At 53.4% G+C, this 23,547-nt stretch overlaps 2 protein-coding genes across 4 annotated transcripts in view; one reads left to right on the top strand and one right to left on the bottom strand.

Moving 5' to 3' along the window:
* The window catches only part of CLK3 (CDC-like kinase 3), a 21,860-nt gene extending 7,543 nt beyond the window's left edge, over positions 1–14,317 (top strand). Inside the window, exons 2-13 of the mRNA XM_011932903.1 lie at positions 3,344–3,495; positions 4,157–4,373; positions 6,264–6,360; positions 6,638–6,704; positions 9,035–9,151; positions 9,938–10,104; positions 11,474–11,568; positions 11,661–11,790; positions 12,092–12,174; positions 12,730–12,809; positions 13,058–13,148; positions 13,819–14,317. Coding sequence (XP_011788293.1) covers positions 3,344–3,495; positions 4,157–4,373; positions 6,264–6,360; positions 6,638–6,704; positions 9,035–9,151; positions 9,938–10,104; positions 11,474–11,568; positions 11,661–11,790; positions 12,092–12,174; positions 12,730–12,809; positions 13,058–13,148; positions 13,819–13,995 — 1,473 coding nt within the window. The 3' untranslated portion in view covers positions 13,996–14,317. The remainder of the gene's footprint in view (positions 1–3,343; positions 3,496–4,156; positions 4,374–6,263; positions 6,361–6,637; positions 6,705–9,034; positions 9,152–9,937; positions 10,105–11,473; positions 11,569–11,660; positions 11,791–12,091; positions 12,175–12,729; positions 12,810–13,057; positions 13,149–13,818) is intronic.
* A 356-nt stretch (positions 14,318–14,673) lies between these two features.
* Positions 14,674–23,547, bottom strand: part of EDC3 (enhancer of mRNA decapping 3) — a 61,088-nt gene continuing 52,214 nt past the window's right edge. For all 3 annotated transcript variants that reach the window (XM_011932902.1, XM_011932901.1, XM_011932899.1), the window contains 2 exons: positions 19,500–19,717; positions 14,674–17,040 (listed from right to left, as the gene is read on the bottom strand). In XM_011932902.1, coding sequence (XP_011788292.1) covers positions 16,706–17,040; positions 19,500–19,717 — 553 coding nt within the window. In that variant the 3' untranslated portion in view covers positions 14,674–16,705. The remainder of the gene's footprint in view (positions 17,041–19,499; positions 19,718–23,547) is intronic.

Here is a 23,547-nt window from a genome sequence, read left to right as displayed (position 1 = left end):
CGACAGCGGTGGCGGCGGCCGGGGGTGAGTCGGCGGGGAAGGCGCGCTGGTTCCATTAGGTCTCGGCTTACTCCCTTTCTTTCTCCTCTTCGGCCCACCTCGGGCCGCGGCCTCGACCTCTCACCCCTGACCCGCTGCTTCTGCCCCGGAGGGCGGTCACTGCATACCCTGACCTCGATTCCGCGGTGTTGAAGGCGGAGCCTGAACGGTCTCTGGGGCCGCTCTGGAGTCCAGTTTAGGTTTTGTGCCTGCCCGCCGAATGGGGTCGGGTCCGACGTGGAATAGCCGGAGTCCCGTCAGACACCTCCCCTACCCCTGGCTTCAGACTTGGTCCACAGACGACTCCTCCCTTGGCGGCCTGGAGTTTGATTCTGGCCCAGTTCGGCTTTCCCTCTGCCCTCGGGTTTCCCCTCGGCGCCACTGGTGGCGGTTACAGGAGAGGGGACTCTGAGACCCCTGGGACCTGGCGCGGCAGGAAGGGACGCGAACGAGAGCGCAGGCCCCCTTGTGTGTTTTGTTGTGGTGATGGAGCCGCTCCAGCCCGGGGGATGGGCTAGGCCAAGCTGACAGTACAAATCCCCTGGCTGCTCCTCCGTCCTGCCGGGAGTCTCTAGCTTTAGTTCCGGGTGTGGGTGCCCTGATGTGGAGCTGGGGTGGAAATTGCCTGAACCAGGCCCCCAGCAGAGGCGGAGTTGGCGGCCTTCCAGCTTCCCTCCTTGATGCCCTTGAAAAGAAGAAGCGTTTCACCCGTTGGTGGTGGAGGCTTGCGAGGTGGCAGGTTTGAGGTTGCAGTGGTAGGGCAGTGCCAGCCAAAAATAACCATGGGTGCTGGGGTGGCTGGAATCTGGGAGGGCAGCCGCTGACCTGGCTGGCTGCACTTCTAGTCAGCCCAGTTCTCTGGCCAGGAACAGCAAATGAGAAGCCGACAAGGCCTGTGCTCAAAGTTGACATCCCTGGCTTGGTTTCCTTCACATCACCTTTTTCCTTATTGTGCAGAGCAGAGCTTCCCAAAGCATAATTGTGGCCTTTAGCTGCTTTTTAAACAAGCTGTTTGCTGAGGTTTTAGGAATCAAAGATAATTGAGAAATAGGCCCTAGAGCTCTGGCTGGGAGGATGATATCTGCTATTTCCAATATTTTACTTGCCTAGAATGTGTTAAAGGAAGGATACTCTTTATTACTGCTTTGTGTGCGGTACCTTATAACTCTCATACTTCTCATCTCTTTTGCCAGGCTGGGAAATGTTATCTCCGTTTTCCAGGCATGCTAACCAAGGCCTAGAGTGCCTTGTCTAAGGTCATGAGGCTGGTATGTGACAGCACTAGGATTTAGTTTAGAGTTTTCTGCTAGAGCACTCTCCTCCCAGTTTCCTTGGAAGGGACTTATAAAATGTCTGTAAGGCATTTAACACACCCCTGAAGTGTTACCTGGAACTTTTAAATGTTCATGAAAAGCTGCCACTAGTACCTCTGTGGGCACAAAGCTGTGCTAGGCATTTCACTTACAGGACAGACATATTTTATCCTCACAAAACTTTGTAAGAGATTACTATTCCCTTGATGCAAGAGGAAGCTGATGGTCAGAGTAGTGTAATAATTTGTTCAAAGGCACACAGCTAGAAGTAGCATGCCATGATTCAAATGGACATCTATAAGACTCTGAAATTGTGCTCTCCATTGATGTGAATATGTATCGACATAAGAATCTTCTGGGTCCCAGGAGGGAGTCTTTGACCTGGTGTGACCGTGCTAATGTCCTCCAGTTCTGGTGTTTGCCCAGCGAGGATGGGCAGGACCATACTTGCCTTATGGCATGATATGTGCCCTGGCCAGTGGAGCGTCTTCTGGGTCAATTAGTGGGATGTGAGTTACTGCTTTCATTCCATAACTTGGGCACCTGACCCAGAGTAATTGCAGGAAAACAGTGAAACATTAGTCAACTGATTACCAAAACAACAAATCTAAGCTTCTGGGGAGGTGATTTTACAAAATATTTATCTCCAAAGACTTCCCAGGTAAACAGGGGAAGACATGTTAGTGGGGAGATGGAGGGCTTTCTTAGGGACACGGAGAGGCTCCCGGGGTGTGGTCACATAGGCCTCACTGTCCTGCTCATGCATGGGGAGCTGTTCTATGTTGATCTTCTCCTGACGGACCCTGCTGGTGAGATGGGGCAGCCTCAGTGGGTTTGTACAAAATGTGCTTGGCCAGGCAAGCTCAGGACTGACCATGACTAGAGGTTGGCTGTGGCCAAGTGTGAGCGTTGGGAAGAAGACTGGCTCCATGGAGGCAGTCAGGGGTTCATGTATAGGTGGAGCAGGTTGCTGGCCTCACATAGCCAGCTTTCTCCGCTGGTGGCAGATCCAGCCTGGCAATTTCATGTGATGGATATAAGTCCTCACTGAACAGGGATAGTGAGGTGAGGCTCTTTTACCTGCCAGACGACTAACCCTCTGGCTATCCTGAGATAGGCGTAGGGTAGGATACTAGAGCCAGAGAGCTAGAAGAAGGTACAGTAATGGTACAGTAGGATAAAGGCAAGGCACCTGGCAGGGCACTATGGGGGTCTAAAAGGGTACTAAATGGGCCTCTGGCAAACAAGTTGGATACTCTGAGGACCTTGGCATCCTTCCCAGTGCTGAGACCCAGGATGAGCCAGCAGGGGCTGGATAGACCCCCTGGGTCCATGTCTCCTTGGGTAGACCCTCAGGAGGGCTATGGAATGTTCCTGAGGCCTGTGTGCCTCTTTCTCCAAGGGCTGCTCTTCTCATCTCTGTTGTGGCCCCTCATGCTCACTTGTGGTCCTTACTTCCTTGGGTGGGGTCCAGTTCAGGGCCTCAGCCAGACAGCGTTCAGCTTCTCAAACTTGAGGTCTTTGAGCCCTCGCCTCCCGTGTGTTGGCTCCATGCCAACAGCCCTTTGCCTGGCCTCTGGCATTACAGAGCGTTCACTTCACGGGACTCCCCAGGCAGGAGGAAATGGAGTGCAGGAGGCTCCCATTTCTCCTGCCTTTGATCTCCCTGCGGTAGTGTTCACCGTCCCAGGGTTCCTGCCTCAGCCCCTGGCCCTGGCTTACCCAGTTCCCTGAGCACTCAGGCCACCAGGCTAGTGTTGCTCTGCTGGGAGGCAGCTGTTTGTTTGTTCACTGGCAGAGAAGGTTGTTTCCCATTGTCTGCTGTTTGACCAGTGTGACCTCAGAGTTCTTGCTTCATAAACCTCTGGGAGGGGCCACCTCCAAACAGAACAATGGGCCTCTTCAGGAGCAACTGGGAAGCCCCAGGCAGCCCCACGGCTGGAGGTGGCTGGCTGTGTGTTTAGCAGGGCTTTCTGTTCCTCGTGGTCTAGATGCATCACTGTAAGCGATACCGCTCCCCTGAACCAGACCCGTACCTGAGCTACCGATGGAAGAGGAGGAGGTCCTACAGTCGGGAACATGAAGGGAGACTGCGATACCCGTCCCGAAGGGAGCCTCCCCCACGGAGATCTCGGTCCAGAAGGTGAGAGGAAACTAGATAGGAGGGAGAGGCTCCTTCTGTCAGCTGGGCTCAGCTGTGGCAACTCCAGACTCCTTGAGATGACTCCATCCCCGCCCAGCTGTCCCTGGATCCCTGCCCTGTCCTCTTTGGGCTCCTCCACTAACCTCACCTGCATGCCTTGGCCTCACCAGTAGCTGCCTTCCTTGTTGCCTAGTCTTTCTCTTTTGGAGTGCCTTTTCGCCCTACACATTCCCCCATTTTCTAGGCTGGCAACTTTCTTGCTTAACCTCCTAAGCCTTCCTCGGTGAGAATTAGGAACATAACCTCACCCCTGGAAAGGTTGTTCCCTGGGCCTATCCCAGCCCCCAGGCCAAACTTAAGAGTTGCAGCAGGCCACAGGGAACTCTGGAGGGTGTAGAACCTCTGAGTATGGAGGCCCTCTGCCATACTCCCCTTCCCCTGTACCCCTCCTCCTATGGCTGGAGGATGCTGCTGTTGGACAGGGCTCTGGAGGGCAGGCTTAGTACCTTTGCACCCTCCCCTCTCAGCCACTTCCCACCAGTCTGGATGCTTTTAGCACAGGCTGTCCCCCTTCAGCCCTTTACAGTGGCCCTACCACAGGTTTCTTGCCTGCTAACAGCAAGGACCCAGTTGACCAGCATCCCCATCCCCCTTTTGGCAGCCATGACCGCCTGCCCTACCAGAGGAGGTACCGGGAGCGCCGTGACAGCGATACATACCGGTGTGAAGAGCGGAGCTCATCCTTTGGAGAGGACTACTATGGATCTTCACGTTCTCGTCATCGTCGGCGATCGCGGGAGAGGGGGCCATACCGGACCCGCAAGCATGCCCACCACTGCCACAAACGCCGCACCAGGTCTTGTAGCAGCGCCTCCTCGGTGAGTGGTAGCCAGAGTGTGCTGGCTGGGGCTTAAAGGCCTCATCTCTTCCTAGCCTTCTCTCAGGCTGGCTGGTCCGGGTGAGTACTGCCAGCCCTGTGCACGTGCACTGGTGTGCGTGCATGTGTGTGTGTATGTGTTGTCTGGTCCAGGTGCAGGGCTGATCACAGGGTCCTGGCCCCTGTGTCTTCTGGCCCCTTCCAGTGGCAACTATAGGAACTCTGGCTCCGATGCTGGCTGGCCTCTGGCCTGTCTATGTCTACACAGTGCTCCAGACACAGGCCACGTGGTGCAAGTGGCTGGGGACACTTCTTAGGACACTTCTTAAGGATCCTAGTAGAGTGGCTGGTATGGTGGTCTACAGCTATATGGCCTGGTCTTTCCCACCCAGAGACTGCCTCCTCGTGTAACTGAGTGCTCTGATGTGGACTGCATCCACCTTTGCGTCTCATCTGCATACCCCTTCCCAAAGGCCCCCAGTCTGGAGTGCCTCACAGGATGGGAGGATTTGCCTGTCAGCCAGCTCAGACTGGGAACTTCCCTTCTAATCTCCAGCCAGGCCCTCTCCAGCCGAGCCTCTTTACGAGGGGCAGTCGCGGTGAGGAGGGGCAGGTGCCTGTGTGATGGGGCATGTGAAGAAATGGTGGAAAGGCTGCTGCCCCAGGCCTTGTCCAGTTGCAGGCCACATGCCCAGAGCAGGGCCTGGCCAGTATTCCTAGCACAGAGGGTTGTAAGGTCTCTGGAGCCCTCACTGCGCTCAGTTCCCTGGGGAAGGAAAGCCAGTTGTGTATTTCTGAGGTTACGTGCGGTCTTCTCTTCTCCCCCATCCCTCTTCCCTGCCTCCCCCCTGCCGGCCTTGAGGCCCCTGAGGAGCGGTGGAGAGGCCAGGCGTCTTCTCTGCCCAGCTCTTTCTGTGACTTCTTTGGCCACAGGTTGAGGGTTGACTGTGCGGGCGATTGCAGCGTGGCCCTTTCGCCTCTCTGCACACTGCCACATGCTGCCACAGGATGGCAGTGCAGGTCTGGCGCTGCTTCTCTGTTTGGTGCCCTCTTATCGATCGTCGTGAGACTTGGGATGGGCCTAGATTGTGAGCAGCACAGGTGCCAAGGCCAGGGCAGGAGCTGGCATGGGGCCTGTGTGGGCCATTGTGGTAGGAAGCCTGGCAGTTGACTGGCCCAGAGGATCCAAGGCTGCTTTCCTGCTTGAGGCTGGTGGCAGAAGGGCTGCTGACGGAAGGCTGTTTCTGGTAGTGATGGTGAAGTCTGGCCAGGGATGCCGTCTGGAGGCAGGTAGCAGCTTGGCTCTGAGTGGCAGCTGTCAGGCATGTGCAAGTCTGCGTGGGCGAACAGAGGCAGGCAAGGACAGGCTGGGCATTCTGCAGCTGAAGCCGGAGCAGCCGCTGACCAGTCTGGATGGTTGGACCCAGGCGGGGCCAGCTGCCTTCTTGCGCCACCGTTCTCACTGCATCTTCCGCTCTGGCGAAAGCCACATGGGAGGGCCTGGGAGGGACAGACTCGGAGGAGGAGGAGGAGGGAGTCGGGGCAATGGCTCTCCTCACAGCGTGGCCCTCAGCAGCAGAGGCAGGTCGTCTTCCTGAGCGTTTGTGGCGCTCCTCTTAGAGATAATGTCCGAGTTTTCTTTACATACCTGTAGCTGTTTTTACTTTTCTGTTTTTGAAGTCAGTTTGTGTCTTGACGTGTCCCTTGCAATATCCCTATCGTTATATATGCTGTGTGCCTTATGAAATGCTGGGATCTGGAAAATCCAACCAACCAACCCACCGGCTCCTCACCGTCTCCACCTCTGCCTTTGACTGACACCTCAATCTGTCAATCGGAACCGCCTACCATGCGATTGGTCGGATGGCGTTTCGGGGGGCGGTGCATGCAGAGAAGCCAACAGAGCAGTAAGCGCAGCAGCCGGAGTGTGGAAGATGACAAGGAGGGTCACCTGGTGTGCCGGATCGGCGATTGGCTCCAAGAGCGATGTACAGCCACCTTTCGTAAAACTTTACCTCTCTACTTTCTACCCCCCTTGTTAGACGAGACCTCTCCTGCCTGGAGGGGCCTCTAGTGCGCGTGGTGCCTTAGCGGGGCCACCAGTAATTGCCTGAATGACACAGACACTAGCAACTTCCATTTTAAAGAGTGTAGCAGTGAGAGAGAAACCTTTTTTGTTTTTGAGAATTTGAATGCTGTGAACTTGCAGGAGCTGCCAACTCCCTGCCCTCCAGATTCTCATGCCCAATTTCTTTTCTCTCCTAGATGAGATTGTGGGGAACCTGGGTGAAGGCACCTTTGGCAAGGTGGTGGAGTGCTTGGACCATGCCAGGTGAGCGAGCTGGGGCAGTACAGCTGGCTCTGGATGTGATCTTCCTGGAAAGAGCTGGCCTGAGTTCTTGAGGGTGGCAGCTATCAGAGCTTAACTTTTTTCTTTTTGAAGGGTGGCACCAAAGTAGGGTTCTGACCTGTCCATGTTGGGGTTTTGCTGATCCCCTGTAATAAGGGAGAAATTCTTGGGTCCTGCAGGTATGTGGCAACACTACCCAAGAATTGTTGCTCAGTGAAAGGTTCTGCTCTAATCTCTCTACTTCTCCAGGACTGTAGTGGTGGATATCAGAACAATGCCAAGGCCCCAGCTCCCCTATGGCTTGGAGCTGCCTCCTGTGATAACTTTTAGGTTCTTGGCCTGGCAAGGGGCTAGGAGTACCACTAAGCCCAGCCCTAAGAGCATAAGTCCCATCCCCTGAGGGTCTGCCTTTGAGGCTGTGCAGATCTTAGTCGAGAGAAACATGACCCTGGGCTTTCTCACCAAGCAGGCCGCTGCCTTCTTCAGTGTGGCTAGGGTAGTGTGTGGTCTCCGCTGAGTGTGCCTAGGAGAGTGGGGTATACCTGTGTGTGTCATGCTGCACCTCACTCTCTCCCAAGCCCAACAGTGCAGTAGTTTTGTCCCTTCACCGTTCCACAAGACTAGAACATTTGCTTCCTCTCATATAGGTCTGGGTTGGGGAGGCCACCTCCAGGGAGCCAGTTGCCTCCCTGCCGTAGTCGGTTTGGCACTTCAGCTCCAAAGTGCTTGTGTCCTCAGTGGAGCCGCGTGCCACCCATATGTGGCCCTCTCGCTGTTGCAGAGATGAATAAACATACTCAGGGTTTGCCTGCATCATACTCCAGTTAACGGCAGAGTTGGCCACCACTGCGCTGTAGTGCTCCTACATTAAATGGGGTACTCAAGTCATTCAGACCCAGGCATCCAGCCTTCCCTGTGGCCACAAGGTAGACTGAGAGGAAGTTTCCATTTGCTCCAAGTTTCCATGCAAATGCCTGTACGACTCAGTGCGGCCCAAGAGGTTAGGGTTGGGACCAGTGGGTGGAGGGACATGCACAACTACACCGTGGCCAGGTGGAGACATGGCAGACTCAAGTAGGCGGTCTGGGCTGCTCCTCTCTGAGGAGCTGGAGGGAAAATGAGCCTCTGGAGTTACTAGGGGGCAGGTGGAGGGTCTGGGGAACCTTTACTTTCACTCAAAGGACTCAAAGGGAGCCAGGGCCGGTGAGGGTTGTTATGTGGAGGCAGAATTCAGCTCAGTGAAAGGCAGGGTCTTATTGTAAGAGCCATGCAACTCTGGCAGGGCTGCCTTGGAAGTGATGAGCTCCCTGTGCTGAGGACTGGGATGCCACGGAGGGACCCTGTTTTAGGAGGAGGCCGGAGTGCATGACCTTTCCCCTGAGGTCCCTTCCTGCCCTGAGAATCTGGGAAAATAGGATAGGGAGAGAAAAGCAGGGGATTCTCTAGAAGACCCCTTTACCCTGGGCCTGTGAGCCTTAGGCACCACCGTCAGCCTCCCTGAGGCCTCAGACATGCCCTTCCAGGCTAGGGCTGTCTCACTCAAGTTCCCCACTGGACATCTGAATTCTAGCGGTCCTTTCCTGACAGGGCCTGGCAGCCAGACCTCAGCAGGTTTCCTTCTCTGCTGGCTCCCCGCAGATGGCCTCCTGGGGTGGGGTTGGGGGTGGGAAGCACAGAGCAGGGACTGTTAAAATCTTCTCTGGACACTTAAGAAGGGTTCCTGGCATTTTGTGGTCACTGATAAACGCTGTGGCAGGTAGGTGCGGCTGGAGAGGGGTGTGGTAAAAGGAGTGGCCCTGGACCCCACAGTGAGAGGTACCCTTGCTGGTACCCCTACCTCTTGCCAGATCTTTACTCGATCCTGGCACCCCCCATCCCTGTTTGCTCAGACTTGCAGACAAGCTCAGGAAGGTCAAGAGGTGCTGCAGGAGGGCTCTGGATGGGACAGCCTGACCAGGGTTGGGGCTGCCTGGCCTATAGGTTAGGTCACTGTGTGAGCTCTTGGGCTGGCGCTGGGTAAGCAGGATTGGCCTCTACTCTGCCACACTCCTTTGAGAGCTGGCAGTGGCTGAGAACATAAAAGCCTAAGGCTGGCATGGATGCCAAGAGTATTAACTCACAGATGTCAGGGCACTTGCTGTTGAGTGGGCAAAGGTCTAGTGTTGCATGGGGCAGGCTGGGCATCCAGTATCTGCTCTCTTCAGTGCAGGCTGCTCCTGGAGCAGTGTTTGTTGGGAGTTGCTGGATTGGGGTGGTGGGTGGGGGAAGGACTGGCTGCTGATGAGAACCTCTGTTTCCTTCCCGGGTACCAGAGGGAAGTCTCAGGTTGCCCTGAAGATCATCCGCAATGTGGGCAAGTACCGGGAGGCTGCTCGGCTAGAAATAAACGTGCTCAAAAAAATCAAGGAGAAGGACAAAGAAAACAAGTTGTGAGTGTCTGCAAGGAGTGGGAGGGAAGCCTTCAGTGGGGCTGCTGGACCCCCAGGGGCTTAGTAGTGTCCCTTCACCCGTCTGCACTGTGCCTTCTCCCCACACTCAGAGCCAGGGGAGTGTGGCAGAAGTCTTGCTGGAAGCCTTTAGACTGCAGTCCAGGCTCCACCCCAGCTGGCTCTGTGGCCTGAGGCAGGCCTCTCAGCCCTGCATTTGTGAATTGGGAAGCTCACTGGGTTATGTTGGGCGTAAGACAAGATAAAAACATGAAGCCGTTTGGGGCTTTTACATAGTAGGAGATACCCAAAGGAGGCCCTTTCTGTGGCAAACACACTGAGCACTCTCCTCCACACATGGTGCTGAGCCTGGGCAGATGGGTGAATCCCGCACACCCTCACGAAGCTCAGCAGAGTGGGCAGGTTGAGAAAAGCAGCACCAGTCCTGCAGAGTGCACTAGCACGTTCCATGTCTCCCTCAGCAACTCTGAGGCAGGGCTTCTCCCAAATCATAAGTAGGGAAGCTTGGAGGGCTTGGACCAGAACTGTGGACATCTCCCCTGCCCACTGCAGGAAGCTTAGTCCTTGCCCAGAGCTCATCTGGGGATTGGGTGATGGCTGGTGGGGAGAGGTGCTCTTGCTCTGGTTCTCTTGCATTGTGTGTATCTGCGTTCTGGTGTGTGACCCGGTGGCCTAGGAGAGAGTTGGGAACTGTCTTCATCTGAGAGAGGGGGTGAGGCAGGCCCCCAGCACACAGCCTGAGCCCTGTCCATCCTCCTCCTCCTCCAGCCTGTGCGTCTTGATGTCTGACTGGTTCAACTTCCATGGTCACATGTGCATCGCCTTTGAGCTCCTGGGCAAGAACACCTTTGAGTTCCTGAAGGAGAATAACTTCCAGCCTTACCCCCTACCACATGTCCGGCACATGGCCTACCAGCTCTGCCACGCCCTTAGATGTAAGTGTCCACCCTCAAAAGAAGCATGGGCAGCTACATGCCTACAGCCAAGTCATCTGGTTACTTCTTGTCCCCATTCATTCCAGCACGTTACTAACCATTCTCCTGGGCCTGAGGGACACCAGATCCCCTTTGGCGGAAAGGCCTGTCTTCAGGTGGGAATCTCAGTGTGAGGATGGAAAGGCTAGGGCTCCCTCCAGGGACCCCCGGACCAGCCTCTCTACCCCCAGGCACTCAGGAAGAAAACAGAAAAGAACTGCTCCAGAATTGGCCTAACCACCAACCCCACCTCCCTGCTTCATGCATGGGGTAAAAAGGTAGAAGCCTGACCTGACAGATAGGGCCACAGGTCCTACCCACATGGAGACCCTCTGTGCAACCCTGACTTGTCATCTCCCTGCTAGCCATGAAAAGCATTTGGTGGTGCCAGGGCTCAGCACTGTAGGATTTGCAGTGGTTGCAGCAGTACAGAAAGGCTCCTTGGTGAAGCTGGTAGACCTTGAGCTAGAATATAGAAAGCTCAAGGTAACCCCGCATCGCTCCCCTACCCTGAGCACTGCTACTTCGTGATAGGCTGCAGGCCACTGGGGTGGGAAGCCCCACATGGATGAGAAGACGGGTGTCTTTCTCCTCCCACAGGATTTGCAAGATGGGACAGGGATAAGGTTTCCAAGCAAGGGGAACAGCTTGGTGAGGCCTAGAGCCTGTTATGGGCTGAGAATTGGCTCTAGTAGAATAGACTATCATTGGGGAGTCGTGGGCCACACAGTTGTGAGGGTCTTGAGTGCCAGATGGGAGCCTTGAGCTGAAAAGTGACTACAAGCAGGTAGCCACTGTCAGAAGGGGCTGGACGGGAAAGGCTTCCCTGCTCATGACTAGCGATGAGAGGTGGGGCTGGCTTCCTGGGTATGCAACCTGTGCACTCAGTCACACAGGACCCTGTGCTTGATTCTTAATAACTTGAACAGGGGACCTGCATTTTCATTTTGCAAAGGGCCCTGCAAATTATGCAGCTGGTGCGGGGAAGAGGGAACAACTCAAGGCTGTTGCTGTAGCTTTGGTGAGAGACAGGTGAGGAGGCCTGGTCTCTGCAGAGGAGAGGTGGAGGGAGGTTTTTCAAATGGCTAATTTCTTTCCCACCCCCCTGCTAAAGTATCAGAACCCTCCAAGGCCTCAAGTACAGAGAACCCTTGAGAGAGAGGCCAGCACAGAGGCAGGCTGCAGTCCAGCTCCCTGCTGAGGTGGGGGTGTGAGGAGCTCTGGCAGTTGCTGGCATTGGAGGAGGGGTCTGGCCTAGCGCTGGCCTAGTAGCTGGCAGGAGAGCCAGCTACTCATTTGCCTATTTCCCCTTCTTTCCCTGCTCCCTTAGTTCTGCATGAGAATCAGCTGACCCATACAGACTTGAAGCCAGAGAACATCCTGTTTGTGAATTCTGAGTTTGAAACCCTCTACAATGAGCACAAGGTATCGGTGGGGGTAAGGGTGAGGCCCTGCTCCAGGGGTGGGTTACCCACTCGTGTGGACTCCTGACCTGGCAGGCCTGCCTTGCCTTTCAGAGCTGTGAGGAGAAGTCAGTGAAGAACACCAGCATCCGAGTGGCTGACTTTGGCAGTGCCACCTTTGACCATGAGCATCACACAACCATTGTGGCCACCCGTCACTATCGCCCACCTGAGGTGATCCTTGGTGAGTGACTGTATGGCCTGTGACCTTGTCACACTGGACTGTTGAGAGGGTATAAACAGAGGCAGTGGCATGCCTGGCAGTCTCTGCCACCTAGGGCAGGCAGAGTTTCTCAGACCAAGAGGCCAGTGTCATGAGACACAGGTGACTGACCTGGCTTTATCTGTCAGCCTTACTGAGAGAGGGCCTCGTAATGGGATTTGGGCAAGAGTCCTGCCAGCCAGTGTGGTGGCTGCCAGGCTGTGACCTCCAGGCTGGAAGCATAGGGCCAGATCTCACAGCCTCTCCCCATCTTGGCTTTCAGAGCTGGGCTGGGCACAGCCCTGTGACGTCTGGAGCATTGGCTGCATTCTCTTTGAGTACTACCGGGGCTTCACACTCTTCCAGGTACAGCCACCCCACATCGCTCCCCTACCCTGAGCACTGCTACTGTGATAGGCTGCAGGCCACTGGGGTGGGAAGCCCCACCTGGAAGAGAAGACAGGTATCTTCCTCCTCCCATAAGTCATCATGTGAGATTCAAAGTCTTAAGGATGTAGATGCTAAAGGGAGTGCACAAGTCAGGGGAGCTGGAACACTTAGAGGAGTCTTATGCTAGGCCGTCGAGGATGGAGGATGGGCAGGAGGTGACCTGACCTTCTAGATAAAAGGCACAGATGAATAAAGGCATCGGGATGGGCTGGGACAAGGCATGTTCTGGGCAGGGAGCGAAGAGCTAACCAGAGGGAAATGCAGTCACAGCCCAGTCTACCTCCACCCACAAGGGCTGAGGAGCCTGAGCCTGAGCACAGGCTGGCAGGAGAAGCTGGGGCTGCCGCTTCATTGGTAGGTTTGCATCTCCGGGGGCAGTGAGGGCACTTGCCCATCTTTCTTGTTTCTTATTCTCCTTGAAGGGGCCAGAGCTAGGACTGACCCCCTTGCACTGTCCCTAATCTTCCACAGACCCACGAAAACCGAGAGCATCTGGTGATGATGGAGAAGATCCTAGGGCCCATCCCATCACACATGATCCACCGTACCAGGTAAGGACCCCAGTAGCCCCCTCAGGGTTGGTATGGGGCCTTTCTCTTCTTGGCTGTGGGTCAGCAGGGTACTGGATGTGGTTAGTCTTTGCTGGACAGTCCATGGGTCCCAAAAACCTTCCCTGTGTGCCCCTGCAAACCTGTTGCCCTGGTTCTGCTGCTGTCTTGGGAGCTGCTCTTCCCCACCTCCCACCAGAGGCTTGTCCCCTTTCTGCTCCCACACTTGACTCCACCCCCTTAATTTTCAGGAAGCAGAAATATTTCTACAAAGGGGGCCTAGTTTGGGATGAGAACAGCTCTGATGGCCGGTATGTGAAGGAGAACTGCAAACCTCTGAAGGTCAGTTTCTGGCTACCCCCAGCTCAACTCATGCCAAGGAGAGACCCCAGAGACTGGGCAGACATACAGCAGAGACAGGCCAGGCCACTAAAGGCTGCCTCCTCGATCCAGCTCTATGGGAGGCGGCACCCAAGACTGCTGGATGCTGGCAGTGGGGCTTCTTGCATACTGTCCCAGAGGGGCGCTTGGCCCTACCCCTTCCCCACAGGGTGGCTATGAATGTAATTAGGGAACACCAGAAGAGCCAGATGTCAGAAACCCTGCTGCTTCCTGTCCCTCTCTCTCCGCAAAATTTTGGGAAGAACTAGACAGGACTGAGGTGAGGGGGAGGGAAGACCTAGACATGGCCAGGAAGCCAACTGCATTTGGTGCTCGGGCAAGTGAATTTCGCAGAGGTGATCTCTACCCACTTGTCAGGACTTTGCATGTGGGGGCAGAGGCATCAATCCAGCAAGACACCTAGTAGCCTGGCAAGTTCCGAGCAAAACGTTAAACACAGGCATGAAAGGAAAGGAGCTGCTCATTGTCCAGGAGGGCGGAAGTAGAGTCCTCCAAGGAGGCAACACTGCCTCCTCGATCCAGTCCAGCAAGGCATCCCAGAGGCAAGGGGACCTGCTGTGGCTTCCCACGATCCTGCCGTCACACTGAGGCACCTTGTGTCCCTGAGCAGAGTTACATGCTCCAAGACTCTCTGGAGCACGTGCAGCTGTTTGACCTGATGAGGAGGATGTTAGAATTTGACCCTGCCCAGCGCATCACACTGGCCGAGGCCCTGCTGCACCCCTTCTTTGCTGGCCTGACCCCTGAGGAGCGGTCCTTCCACACCAGCCGCAACCCAAGCAGATGACAGGCACAGGCCACGGCATGAGGAGATGGAGGGCGGGACTGGGCCGCCCAGCCCCTTGACTCCAGCCTCGACCACCAGGCCCCAGGCCGGAGCCACCCAATGAACAGTGCAATGTGAAGGAAGGCAGGAGCCTGCAGGGGAGCAGACTTGGTGCCCAGCTGCCAGAAAGCACAGATTTGACCCAAGCTATTTATATGTTGTAAAGTTATAATAAAGTGTTTCTTACTGTTTGTAACCCCTGGTACCAGTGTGTCCATCTCCAGGCTCCTTGCCTTCCCCTTACCTGCCTGACCTTATTAATAAAGTCTTTCTTAGCAGTTCAGCTTGTGGAGAGCTAAGTGTGAACTGGGCCAGGCACAGAAGAGGTAGGCAGGGGTAAGACCAGAAGTGGGGACGTCCTCTGAGCCCAGGCTGCTGAGCAGTCCTAGACGGCACCTCTGCCCTGCTGGCTCCTGTACCTCTCAGCCCCCAAGAACGTAACGGAATCAGCCCACCGTGACTAGCCAGGTGGGGTCTGGTTTTCCGCAGCCTGCCAGTCCCATTACTGGCTGGGACTTTAGGCTGTATGTGCCCAACAACTATGGTCTGCTGAGGGCAGGAGACAAGTGGGGCGGGTTCCTAGGCTGGAACAGGCAGCATCTCATGACAGCCTACAGAGCAATTCACACACCACAGGACTCAGTCATTCAGCTTTATTTCAGTGCTGGTTTTTGGTTCCCTAAGAGCTGCACGAGTGCTAGGTTCACCACGTGACTGGGGGCCCCTTGGGAACTGGGTACTATGGGCAGGATCCCCTGAAAAGAACTGAAGATGGAGGAATCATACTTAATACCTCTGGGGAAGGCCCAGGCTAAGGATGAGGGCAAGGACCAGTCCCAGTGCCCCCTGGAGGGAGAAGCTTGAGCACAAACTCCCAGTGGCCCCACAAGGCTATCATCCCTGGATCTTGCTGGAGTGGGCAATCTCCTGGGCCAGGGTTCTTCTAGCTTGTTTCTCACTGTATCTAATCAGGGGGCCTAACTGCATTAACAGGCAGCCAGAACCTGCCTACCAAAATGCCTGTAACCTACACTGCTCTTCAGATTGTGGCCAAGAGAGGGCCCCGGCTTGGGAGCTGCTTGGCCCTGAGAGTGAGCAGAGGCTCAGAGAATACATAGCACAAGGGTTACAGTCCCTGGCCTCTTCCCATTGCTGGAGACAATTTAAGACTGAAGGGAAGATGAGAGGAGGGGCCAGCCCTCTACCCTGGCTCATCTGCTTCTGGCTATGCTCCTACAAGGAAAGTGGTAACAGCCTGAAACCCATGGTACCAGGGCCTACCCTGGGTCCACAGTCCTCAGTAAGCCCTTCTGCCTACCCATCCACCCGTTCAGCCAGCCTGGGCAGACACAGAGCAGAAGCAGCCTGAAGCCCTGAAGCAGGCTTAAGCACAAGTTCTTGGCAGAAATCCCTGCCAGGGTTCCAGGCATAGATCCTGTTCTACCAGCCTCCAGGGCCTAGGGCTTGGCACCTTAGGATTTGAGCATCAGTGTGTTCCTATGGTTGGAACCCACACCAGCTAGCTCATCCAGAACTAGCCTCATTTTGCCACCTTTGAGACAGGGTGCTGGCCCCAAGCCTATTCATCTAGACTGGACAACTGTAAAGGGTTCAAAGCCCGGATGTTTTAAGAGCTGGGGTGGAGCTCAAGCAGGGGAGCCCATGTGCCCTGCTCTGGGATGACAGCTGCAAAGGACCATTTCAGGGGAAGGGCAGAGGGGACGAAAGAGTAGGTGGGGCATGTATGTGCAGGCAAAGGGCTGGAGGAGTGGTGGCCTAGGACAGAAGCACCAGGAAGCCTCTTCTGGCTCAGCACCAGGCTCCCCCAGGGATATCCCCATCTGAGGGGTCTGACCCCAGACTAGGCAAAGGCTCAGCCTGCTCAGTTTTGGGGGTGGGGGCGGGCACTGCTGGCAAGATGGGCACTGTGGTTCTACAGTAATATAACCTTATACTACCTGTGCTGAAGACGACAGAACATAAAATCCCAATACAGTAACACCATCCTAATGCCGCCCCCTTCCCTACCTCTGAGTGATGGAGGGAAAAGGAGAGAGAGATCCTTGGAAAAATCAGCATAAAACTTGGATCAGCTCAGGAGTAAGGGTCAAAACCCCCCAAATCAACTTGTGGGGCTAGGGGAAGGCCTGGTCTGTCACAGCCCTGGAAATGAATGGAGAGTGCAGGTCTGCCCTCTGGTGGACAGCTGCCACGCAGCTGGTTCTACAGAGGAAGGGCTGTCTGCATGGGGAAAGCAAGGGAGACACAAAGCCACAAGCTCTGAAATAGAGCAGGTACAGGCCCCCAAACAGGACCTGGCCCACTCCTCAATGCATGTGCCCAGGCCCAGTGGCTGTAAACCTGAAACACAGTCTTAGAGAGCTGCCTACGGCTGTAAACAAAGGCCCACCTGGCCGTGCAGGGGGCTGAGGGTAGAGATGCCTGGAGCTGCTGCACGCTCAGCCTGCCGCCCAGCCCGGAACCCAGTGGGAAAGACTTCCCTGGCTAAGAGCAAGTGACAGGTCAGTTTTAAGTAAGTTCTGTTCTCTCACAGAAGAAACAAACCCAAAAGGGAAAAAACTTTTAACAAGGTCCATGAAGCTTCATATCCTTAAGGCGTTCGTTATCAGAGCAGCAGGGGACAGCAGGGTCCTGCCTGCGCAGGAACCCTCTAGGCAGAGTGCAGTGGGATAACAAACTTGCAGCCAAAGGGCGAGTGGTAGTTGATGCCCACCTCCTGGAAGACCTGCTGGGGAATGCCAATGTCGCACAAATAGATACGGCCTGCGTGTTCCCCCAGTGGCAAAGGCAGGCCCAGTGCCAGTGACCATTTGGCATCAATGCCCTGTTCGACTTCATGCACAGGAGGGTCTATGCTGAGTACTGGTGCCCGGTTCTGGTTGGCCCAGGCCACAGCAGCCTTGTACCAGGGTTGATCCCGCAGGAAGACATTCTCAGGGCAATCCAGGCAGTTGATGACCAGGTCCACAGGGCTAGTGGGCAGATCTGCAGGTGGGAAGAGTGCCATCTGAAAATCCCTATAAGCAGAGAGCAGCCCAGGCTGGGACTAGGCCCCAGGTCGTCCCAAGGGTATCTTTGTTTTCCAGACACCACTCCAATGCCTCTCCAAAGGCTGGCCTTAAAGCTAGGCCAGGGCACAGGCCCTAGAGTTGCAAGCTGGCTGGGCTGAGTGCTAGAGACAAAGTTGCATGTCAGCCCAGCAGACCACTGCCCTCCTGGAGTTCTCAGGATGAACCACTGTCCTGCTCAGTGTGCAGAGCTTCTCAGGGCACAAAGCCCTCACCTCCTCTGCCTTCTCAGGCACGCCTCTGTATATCCAACTAATGCCCTGGGCACCTTATGACCTCTGGGAAGGCAGAGTCCACTGTCAAGGTGGCTGTCACAGGGAAGCCCCACTCAGGCCCAGCAAAAACAGGAACTGATTGCTATCTGCTGACTGACCCAAGAAGGGTGAGCAGGTGAGAGCATGCTTATTCTATTCCGGTGGGCCTACTCATTCTACTCTAGCAAGCCTGTCCTCTCTCGTACTCATTATCTCATAGGAATGGGTCCCCCACTCAGCCCAACCTTAATTAAGAATTAAGAGAGAACCTATTACTATTCTCTCAGGCTCCTCTGCTCTAACCAGGCCTCTGGGACAGTATTAGAAAGGGATGTCTCACCAAGTATATAGATCCTGTACTGGCCTAAGAGGTTAAACTGAGAACAGCAGAAATGAGACCAAACTTAATCGTCGTTCAGACTCGTGTCCGGGAGCAGCTGGGATAGGAAAACCTTTGGGCAGCAAGAGGAAGAACTGCCTAGAAGGGGGCATCATGTTAAAAATTACAAGAAGGGGAACCCACACCAGGCCCCCTTCCCAGCTCTCAGCCTAGAGTAATATCATTTCTCAGCTAGAGACTCACAACTTCCCTGCTTAGAATGTGCCGTCAGGGGGAGTCCCTGTGGGTGATGAGGCTCTCAAGAGTGTGAGTGGCATCCTATCTTCTGTGTGCCCACAGGAGCCTGGCCTGAGACTTAGGAGACAAAGGTTCTGGTCCAGGCTTTGCCCTTGACTCACCATCTGACCTCTGGTGAAGTCCTTTCTCTGGGCCATATTTGCTCTTCTCCAATTCTTCCCCCTGCCATTCTCATTTAAACCCATTCCAGTCAGACTCTGTCCCTACCACTCCACTTGAGACTACACTCATCAAGCTCACCAGGAGCCTCCACAGAGATGCTAAATCCAGTGGTCGATTCCGTCTTTTGACCTTAACCTAGAGCGTGGCTTGCTGACACAGATGATGACATGCTCCTTTCTTCACTTGGCTTTCAGCTACCATACTCTCCTGGTTTTCTTTCTCCCTCACTGACCATTCCAGTCCCATCTCCTTGGTTAGGCTCTTTACTCCCTGACTTCTAAATAAAGAGCTCAGTTTTCCAACTTCTGTATCTACTCTCTTCCTATGTGACAGCATATCCAGGCTCCTCATGGCTTAAATATTCCCTATGGCTTGTAACTCTAGGCTGAATCCTTTCACTTCAGATTCATATAACTCCTTCCCTATCAACATTTCCACCTGCATATCCAATAGGTGCCTCAAGCTGAGCTTCTGCTGTTCCTCCCCAAACCTTCTCCATCAAGCTGTCCCATCTTAGTGATCGCACCTCAGTTACTGAGGCCAAAAACCTTGGAGCCATTCCCAAGTCTCTTTTCTCCCACCCCCATACATCCAATCTGTGGATTCTATCTCCAAAACTGATTTAGAAACTACCTTCACCACCTCTGGCACTACCACTCTGTCTTAGCCACCATAATCTCTCTCTCCCATAATCACAACAGCACCCTGACACCTCTGTGTACTCCTTTGTGTAGTCTACTCTCAAATAGCACCCAAAATGATCATCTGGAACCTAAATTTGATTATATCATTTCCCTACTTGTTCCTTCAATGACTGCCCATCTCACCAGAGTAAAAGCCCAAATCCTTGTGGTCATCCCCAAGGCCCATCATGACCTGACCCTGAAATGTCCAAGTCTCCTAACTCTCTACCCAGTCCTCCAACATGCCTCCTTTCCCTGCTTTACTTTTATTCATATCTCTTACTACAACTACACAAGTATGTTACATACTGTTTGTTTCTCCTAACCAGAATATAAGCTCCACGGAAGAATGGATTTTAAAATATCTGTTGCCATATCCCTAGCATCAGGAAGAGTGCCTGTTCAACGAATATTTGTGGAATGGACCAGTGGGTCCCCAGCTTTTCATCTGAGTAGTGGGAGAGAGAGAAGAGTAAGGGGATGGAAAGTAGTAAATTACTGTTCTAAGACTCCTTAGAGGCAGAGCACCATCCTTACACACATGGTGCCTTTCCACCTGTCGCCACTGGGTGGCATGATGAGACCATCAAACTGCTAAAGAGGGAGGAGGCCTTCAGCCCAGCCCTGCAAAAGTGCTCACCTTTGAGGCTAGACACTTGTTGGCCTTGGGTCTTGCTGAAGAGCGACAGCTCGTTGGTGATAGATTCCAACATCTTGACAAAATTGGGCAGGAAAAGGATGACCTGGACATCATGGTTGGCTAGGTGCCTTCCACAGCTGATACCCTGAGCCCCCTTCACATGAGGTCCACACAGTAGAGCCACTGTAGGCCTCTGGTGAACATTTTTGGGATTCAATCTGGAAAAGAAGGTGAAGAAGCTGTATCAGCTACAGACTTGCCAATCCCTTGCACCCTATATCAGACAATTGCCTGTAGCACCTATTGGTCTCAGATCTCTTACCCACTGCTCACCAAGTCCCAGGCTCCAGAGGGGGACAAAATCCACTGCAGGCCAGGTCTATAGGGTGGCATTCCCGTTGTCCCAAACCCCAGCCTCACGTCATTGCTGGGTCCTCCCACTAAGTGGTTCACCCAGATCCTGCGCTACACAACACTGTTGCCAGAACACTGCTTTGCTGACCCATGAACATTCAGTAGTTCCTCTGCTCTTCTTCCCCAATGACGTGTCTGCTTCACTCCGGCAGGGCTGGTCTCATTCTCTCCTGCACTTGTAAGGCTCTTTCCTGCTTATGCTCAAACTACGGCCCCTGCCCAGAAAGCCTTTCACATTCCAAACTGTGACCCACCTTTTCTTAGAGATCCAGCTCAAGGCTTACCTCTGCTGGGATTACGCTGGCTCATGCCTTTACCTCTCCTCAACTCCTAATAAGCTCACAGCAAGTACCATAGCCCTCAATTCTCCTCAATCAGTTGCCAATCCAAGTTCTCTTTACTGAGCTTAGTAGCTTACTGAAGCTAACGAAAGCAATGCTACATGCATTAACAGTACCTATTTCATAAGATGCTGTGTGGATACTGGATGCCCAGCACTTAGCAGTGCCTAACACAAAGAAGGTACTCAATCAGTGCTGACCATGGAGGAGGCAGCAGGCTAAGGGTTACCTGGCCTCCTATGCTAGCAGCTGCCTTGGATGATATCACTTCCAGTTTTCTGCTATTCAAAACTCAGACTCCTTTGGACTCAGAGAAGTCACAAATAAGGAGATAAAGAGGATTAGCCCTGGAGCTGTGCCGAACTCACAGGCAGCACAGCTGGCTCACGGGGCGGCAAGGCAGGGAGGAGATGGACGGCAGGGCCATAGGTCCCTGCCTAGTGGCGGAGCAATGATTGTCACCGGTTTCCCAAAGGGAGAAAGATGACAAGATGTTGTCAACAAACTAAGAGGAGCTTCATAACTGCTCCCATTCCCAGACACATTTTGGAGAATTTAACAATCTACTCTACCTTCTAGACACCAAACCATTCGCCTTTCCATTTCTGCATTTAGAGGAAATATGATGAGAACTGCTCCCTTCAGAGGATGCTGCAGAGTTGTGGAATCTGACTCACTTTGTTCCCTAAAAGGGTTCTTCCTCTCAGGGAGAACCTGTCCCACCCCCAATCAAAAGAAGCAGAGCACAGCATTCACACACCCAGCGGCAAGGCAAAGAGTATATGGGCACTGGAAATGGACCTATGTGGATTAGAGGCCTGGCTGGACTGTGTACCAGCAGTATCATGTGGGCAAGTCCCTCGGTTCTCTGAGCCACAGTGTTCTCATCCAAAAACACAGGGCTATTATTTAGCTTTGAGGTGAAGTTATGAGGACCACATTAAATTATGCTGTGAAAGCACCGTGGAACACTGCATGGCACTTGATATACATTAAACTTCAAGATTACTAACTACAGGTCTGATTTCTCAACATCAGCAACTGCTACAAAGGACAGGAGATAGACAGACAGGTCAGACACTAAGAGAAAAGACTGGCACAAGAATAGCCAGCCCCGAGAAGCTGGCTAGAGAGGAGTGTGATTTGTTAAGGACATTCAGCTCCTGCCCCAAAACTACTGTTTCTGGGAAGCCACTTAATGGTCTCAAAGTGCCCCCAACAGCGACTCTGGGAGGAGGTGCAGGAGACACCAGACCCACGGGCCTGATGCTCTTTCAGAGGATACCTCACACTACCCCTTCCTATAGGCATTTCCCTGGCTCTTCCCTGGCACAGGAGAGCCCAAAGATCTAACAGCTAGGAAGCAGGCCTAAATCAAGGGACAAGGAAAAACTAACACTCCAACCCCCAACTCAAATAGGATGAGGGAGATGGAAATCTTACATCTGGGTTGGACTAAGCCTGCTTGAATCAAGATCACTTCAGAATCAGGAGATGCCTTCCGTCCAAACACATTATCAGGCCCAGAGAATGAAAAGAGGCTGGAGTGAGGAGCTACAGGATTTATCTGCAATATCAGTTTTCTGGCAAGGACTCCCAAACACCATGGCTGGAAGCACAAGCCAAGGACCAGGTTCCATTTTGCAAACAGGGAAGGGGCCCTGTAGGAAGCAACATCCTATCATGTGAGGCTTTGGATCTGTGAGTGCTGCTCAGGGAAAAGAGGCTTTCCTTGCCCCACTGAACCCAGATCTGCCCTGCTCCTTGGAAGCCACCTCCCCACTCCAGACACCAGTCTCCCACAAGGTTGCCCACATCCTCCTCTTTACTGACAAAGCCAATAGGCACTTGTCAACTCTAATTTTGATTGATCTCTCAGCAGTACCACTGCCAGCCATTCCTTTTGACTTCAAATACTATTTCCTTGGTTCTTACACGCTACCCTCTTGGTTTCTTACCTCTCTTGCTTTCTTCTTCATCCCCCTAACTGTGCCCTACATGCCGATGTTCCCCAGAATCCCACCCTAGGCTCTTTCTTTTCACACCTTCTCACATGATCTCATCTACTCTTACACCATCTACAAGCTGACAACTCTCAAATCTCTAGCATCAGCTCAGACCCTTTTCTGAACTTCAGATCTTTTTCTTTTTTTTTTTTTTTTTTTTCTGAGATGGAGTCTTGCTCTTGTTGCCCAGGCTGGAGTGCAATGGTGTGATCTCGGCTCACTGCAACCTTCTCCTCCCAGGTTCAAGCAATTCTCCTGCCTCAGCCTCCTTAGTAGCTGGGACTATAGGCACCTGCCACCACGCCTAGCTAATTTTTATATTTTTAGTAGAGACAGCGTTTCACCATGTTGGCCAGGCTGGTTTTGAACTCCTGACCTCAAGTGATCTGCCCACCTTGGCCTCCTGAAGTGCAGGGATTACAGGTGTGAGCTACCACGCCTGGCCTAAATTTCAGATCCTTATAGCTAAGAGACTATTTGGATATCTTACAAGTATTCCAAACTCAACACATCCAAAACAAAACCCACCATCTCTCTCAAACCTGCTCTTCTTCCCATGTTTCCTATCACAGTGAATGTGTACCATCATCCAATCAGATGTCCAGGCTAGAAAGCTTGAAGTTCACTGATTTCTGACACTATACTTTCCATCACCTCTAAAATCCATTCAATTACCTTGCCCTACTGAATTTACCTTAACAACAACAACAACAACAAACCCTCATCTGTCCACTTCTCTTTCTTTTTTTAAGAGACAAGGTCATATAAAAAAAAAAAAGAGAGAGAGAGAAAGAGAGACAGACAAGGTCTCACTATGTTGCCCAGGCTGGCCTCAAACTCCTGGGCTCAAGCAGTCCTCCCACCCCAGCCTCTGGAGTAGCTGGGATATAGGCGTGCATCACCAAACCTATTTGTCCACTTTTCTGATCCCTGCTTCCCTAGTTGGGCCACCATCATTTGGGCCCTGGCTCAGTTTTCTAAGTGTTGCAGTTTTCTACCTGATCTCACTGCCTTCAGTCTTGCCTCCACTGAATCTACTGTCCTCATTGTAGCTAAAAATCATCTTTTTAAAACACAAGACTAACCATGTCATAGCTCTACTGAAATTTCTTCAGCAGCTCCCTATTACTCAGCTATACTGAGGCCCTACTTTCCGGCGACAGAGTGACTTACAGATTGCCAACAATTCCATAGTCTCTCGATTCTCTCTGCCCTTGGCACATGCTACTCCCTGTACTTAGAATACCTTCTTCTTGGCCAGGTGCGATGATGGCTCACACCTGTAAT

Source organism: Colobus angolensis, unplaced genomic scaffold (assembly GCF_000951035.1).
Source record: "Colobus angolensis palliatus isolate OR3802 unplaced genomic scaffold, Cang.pa_1.0 Scaffold99, whole genome shotgun sequence".
NCBI classification, from domain to species: Eukaryota; Metazoa; Chordata; class Mammalia; order Primates; family Cercopithecidae; genus Colobus; species Colobus angolensis.
Note: the sequence above shows the minus strand (reverse complement) of the source record. Positions and strands in the feature narration are given on the sequence as shown.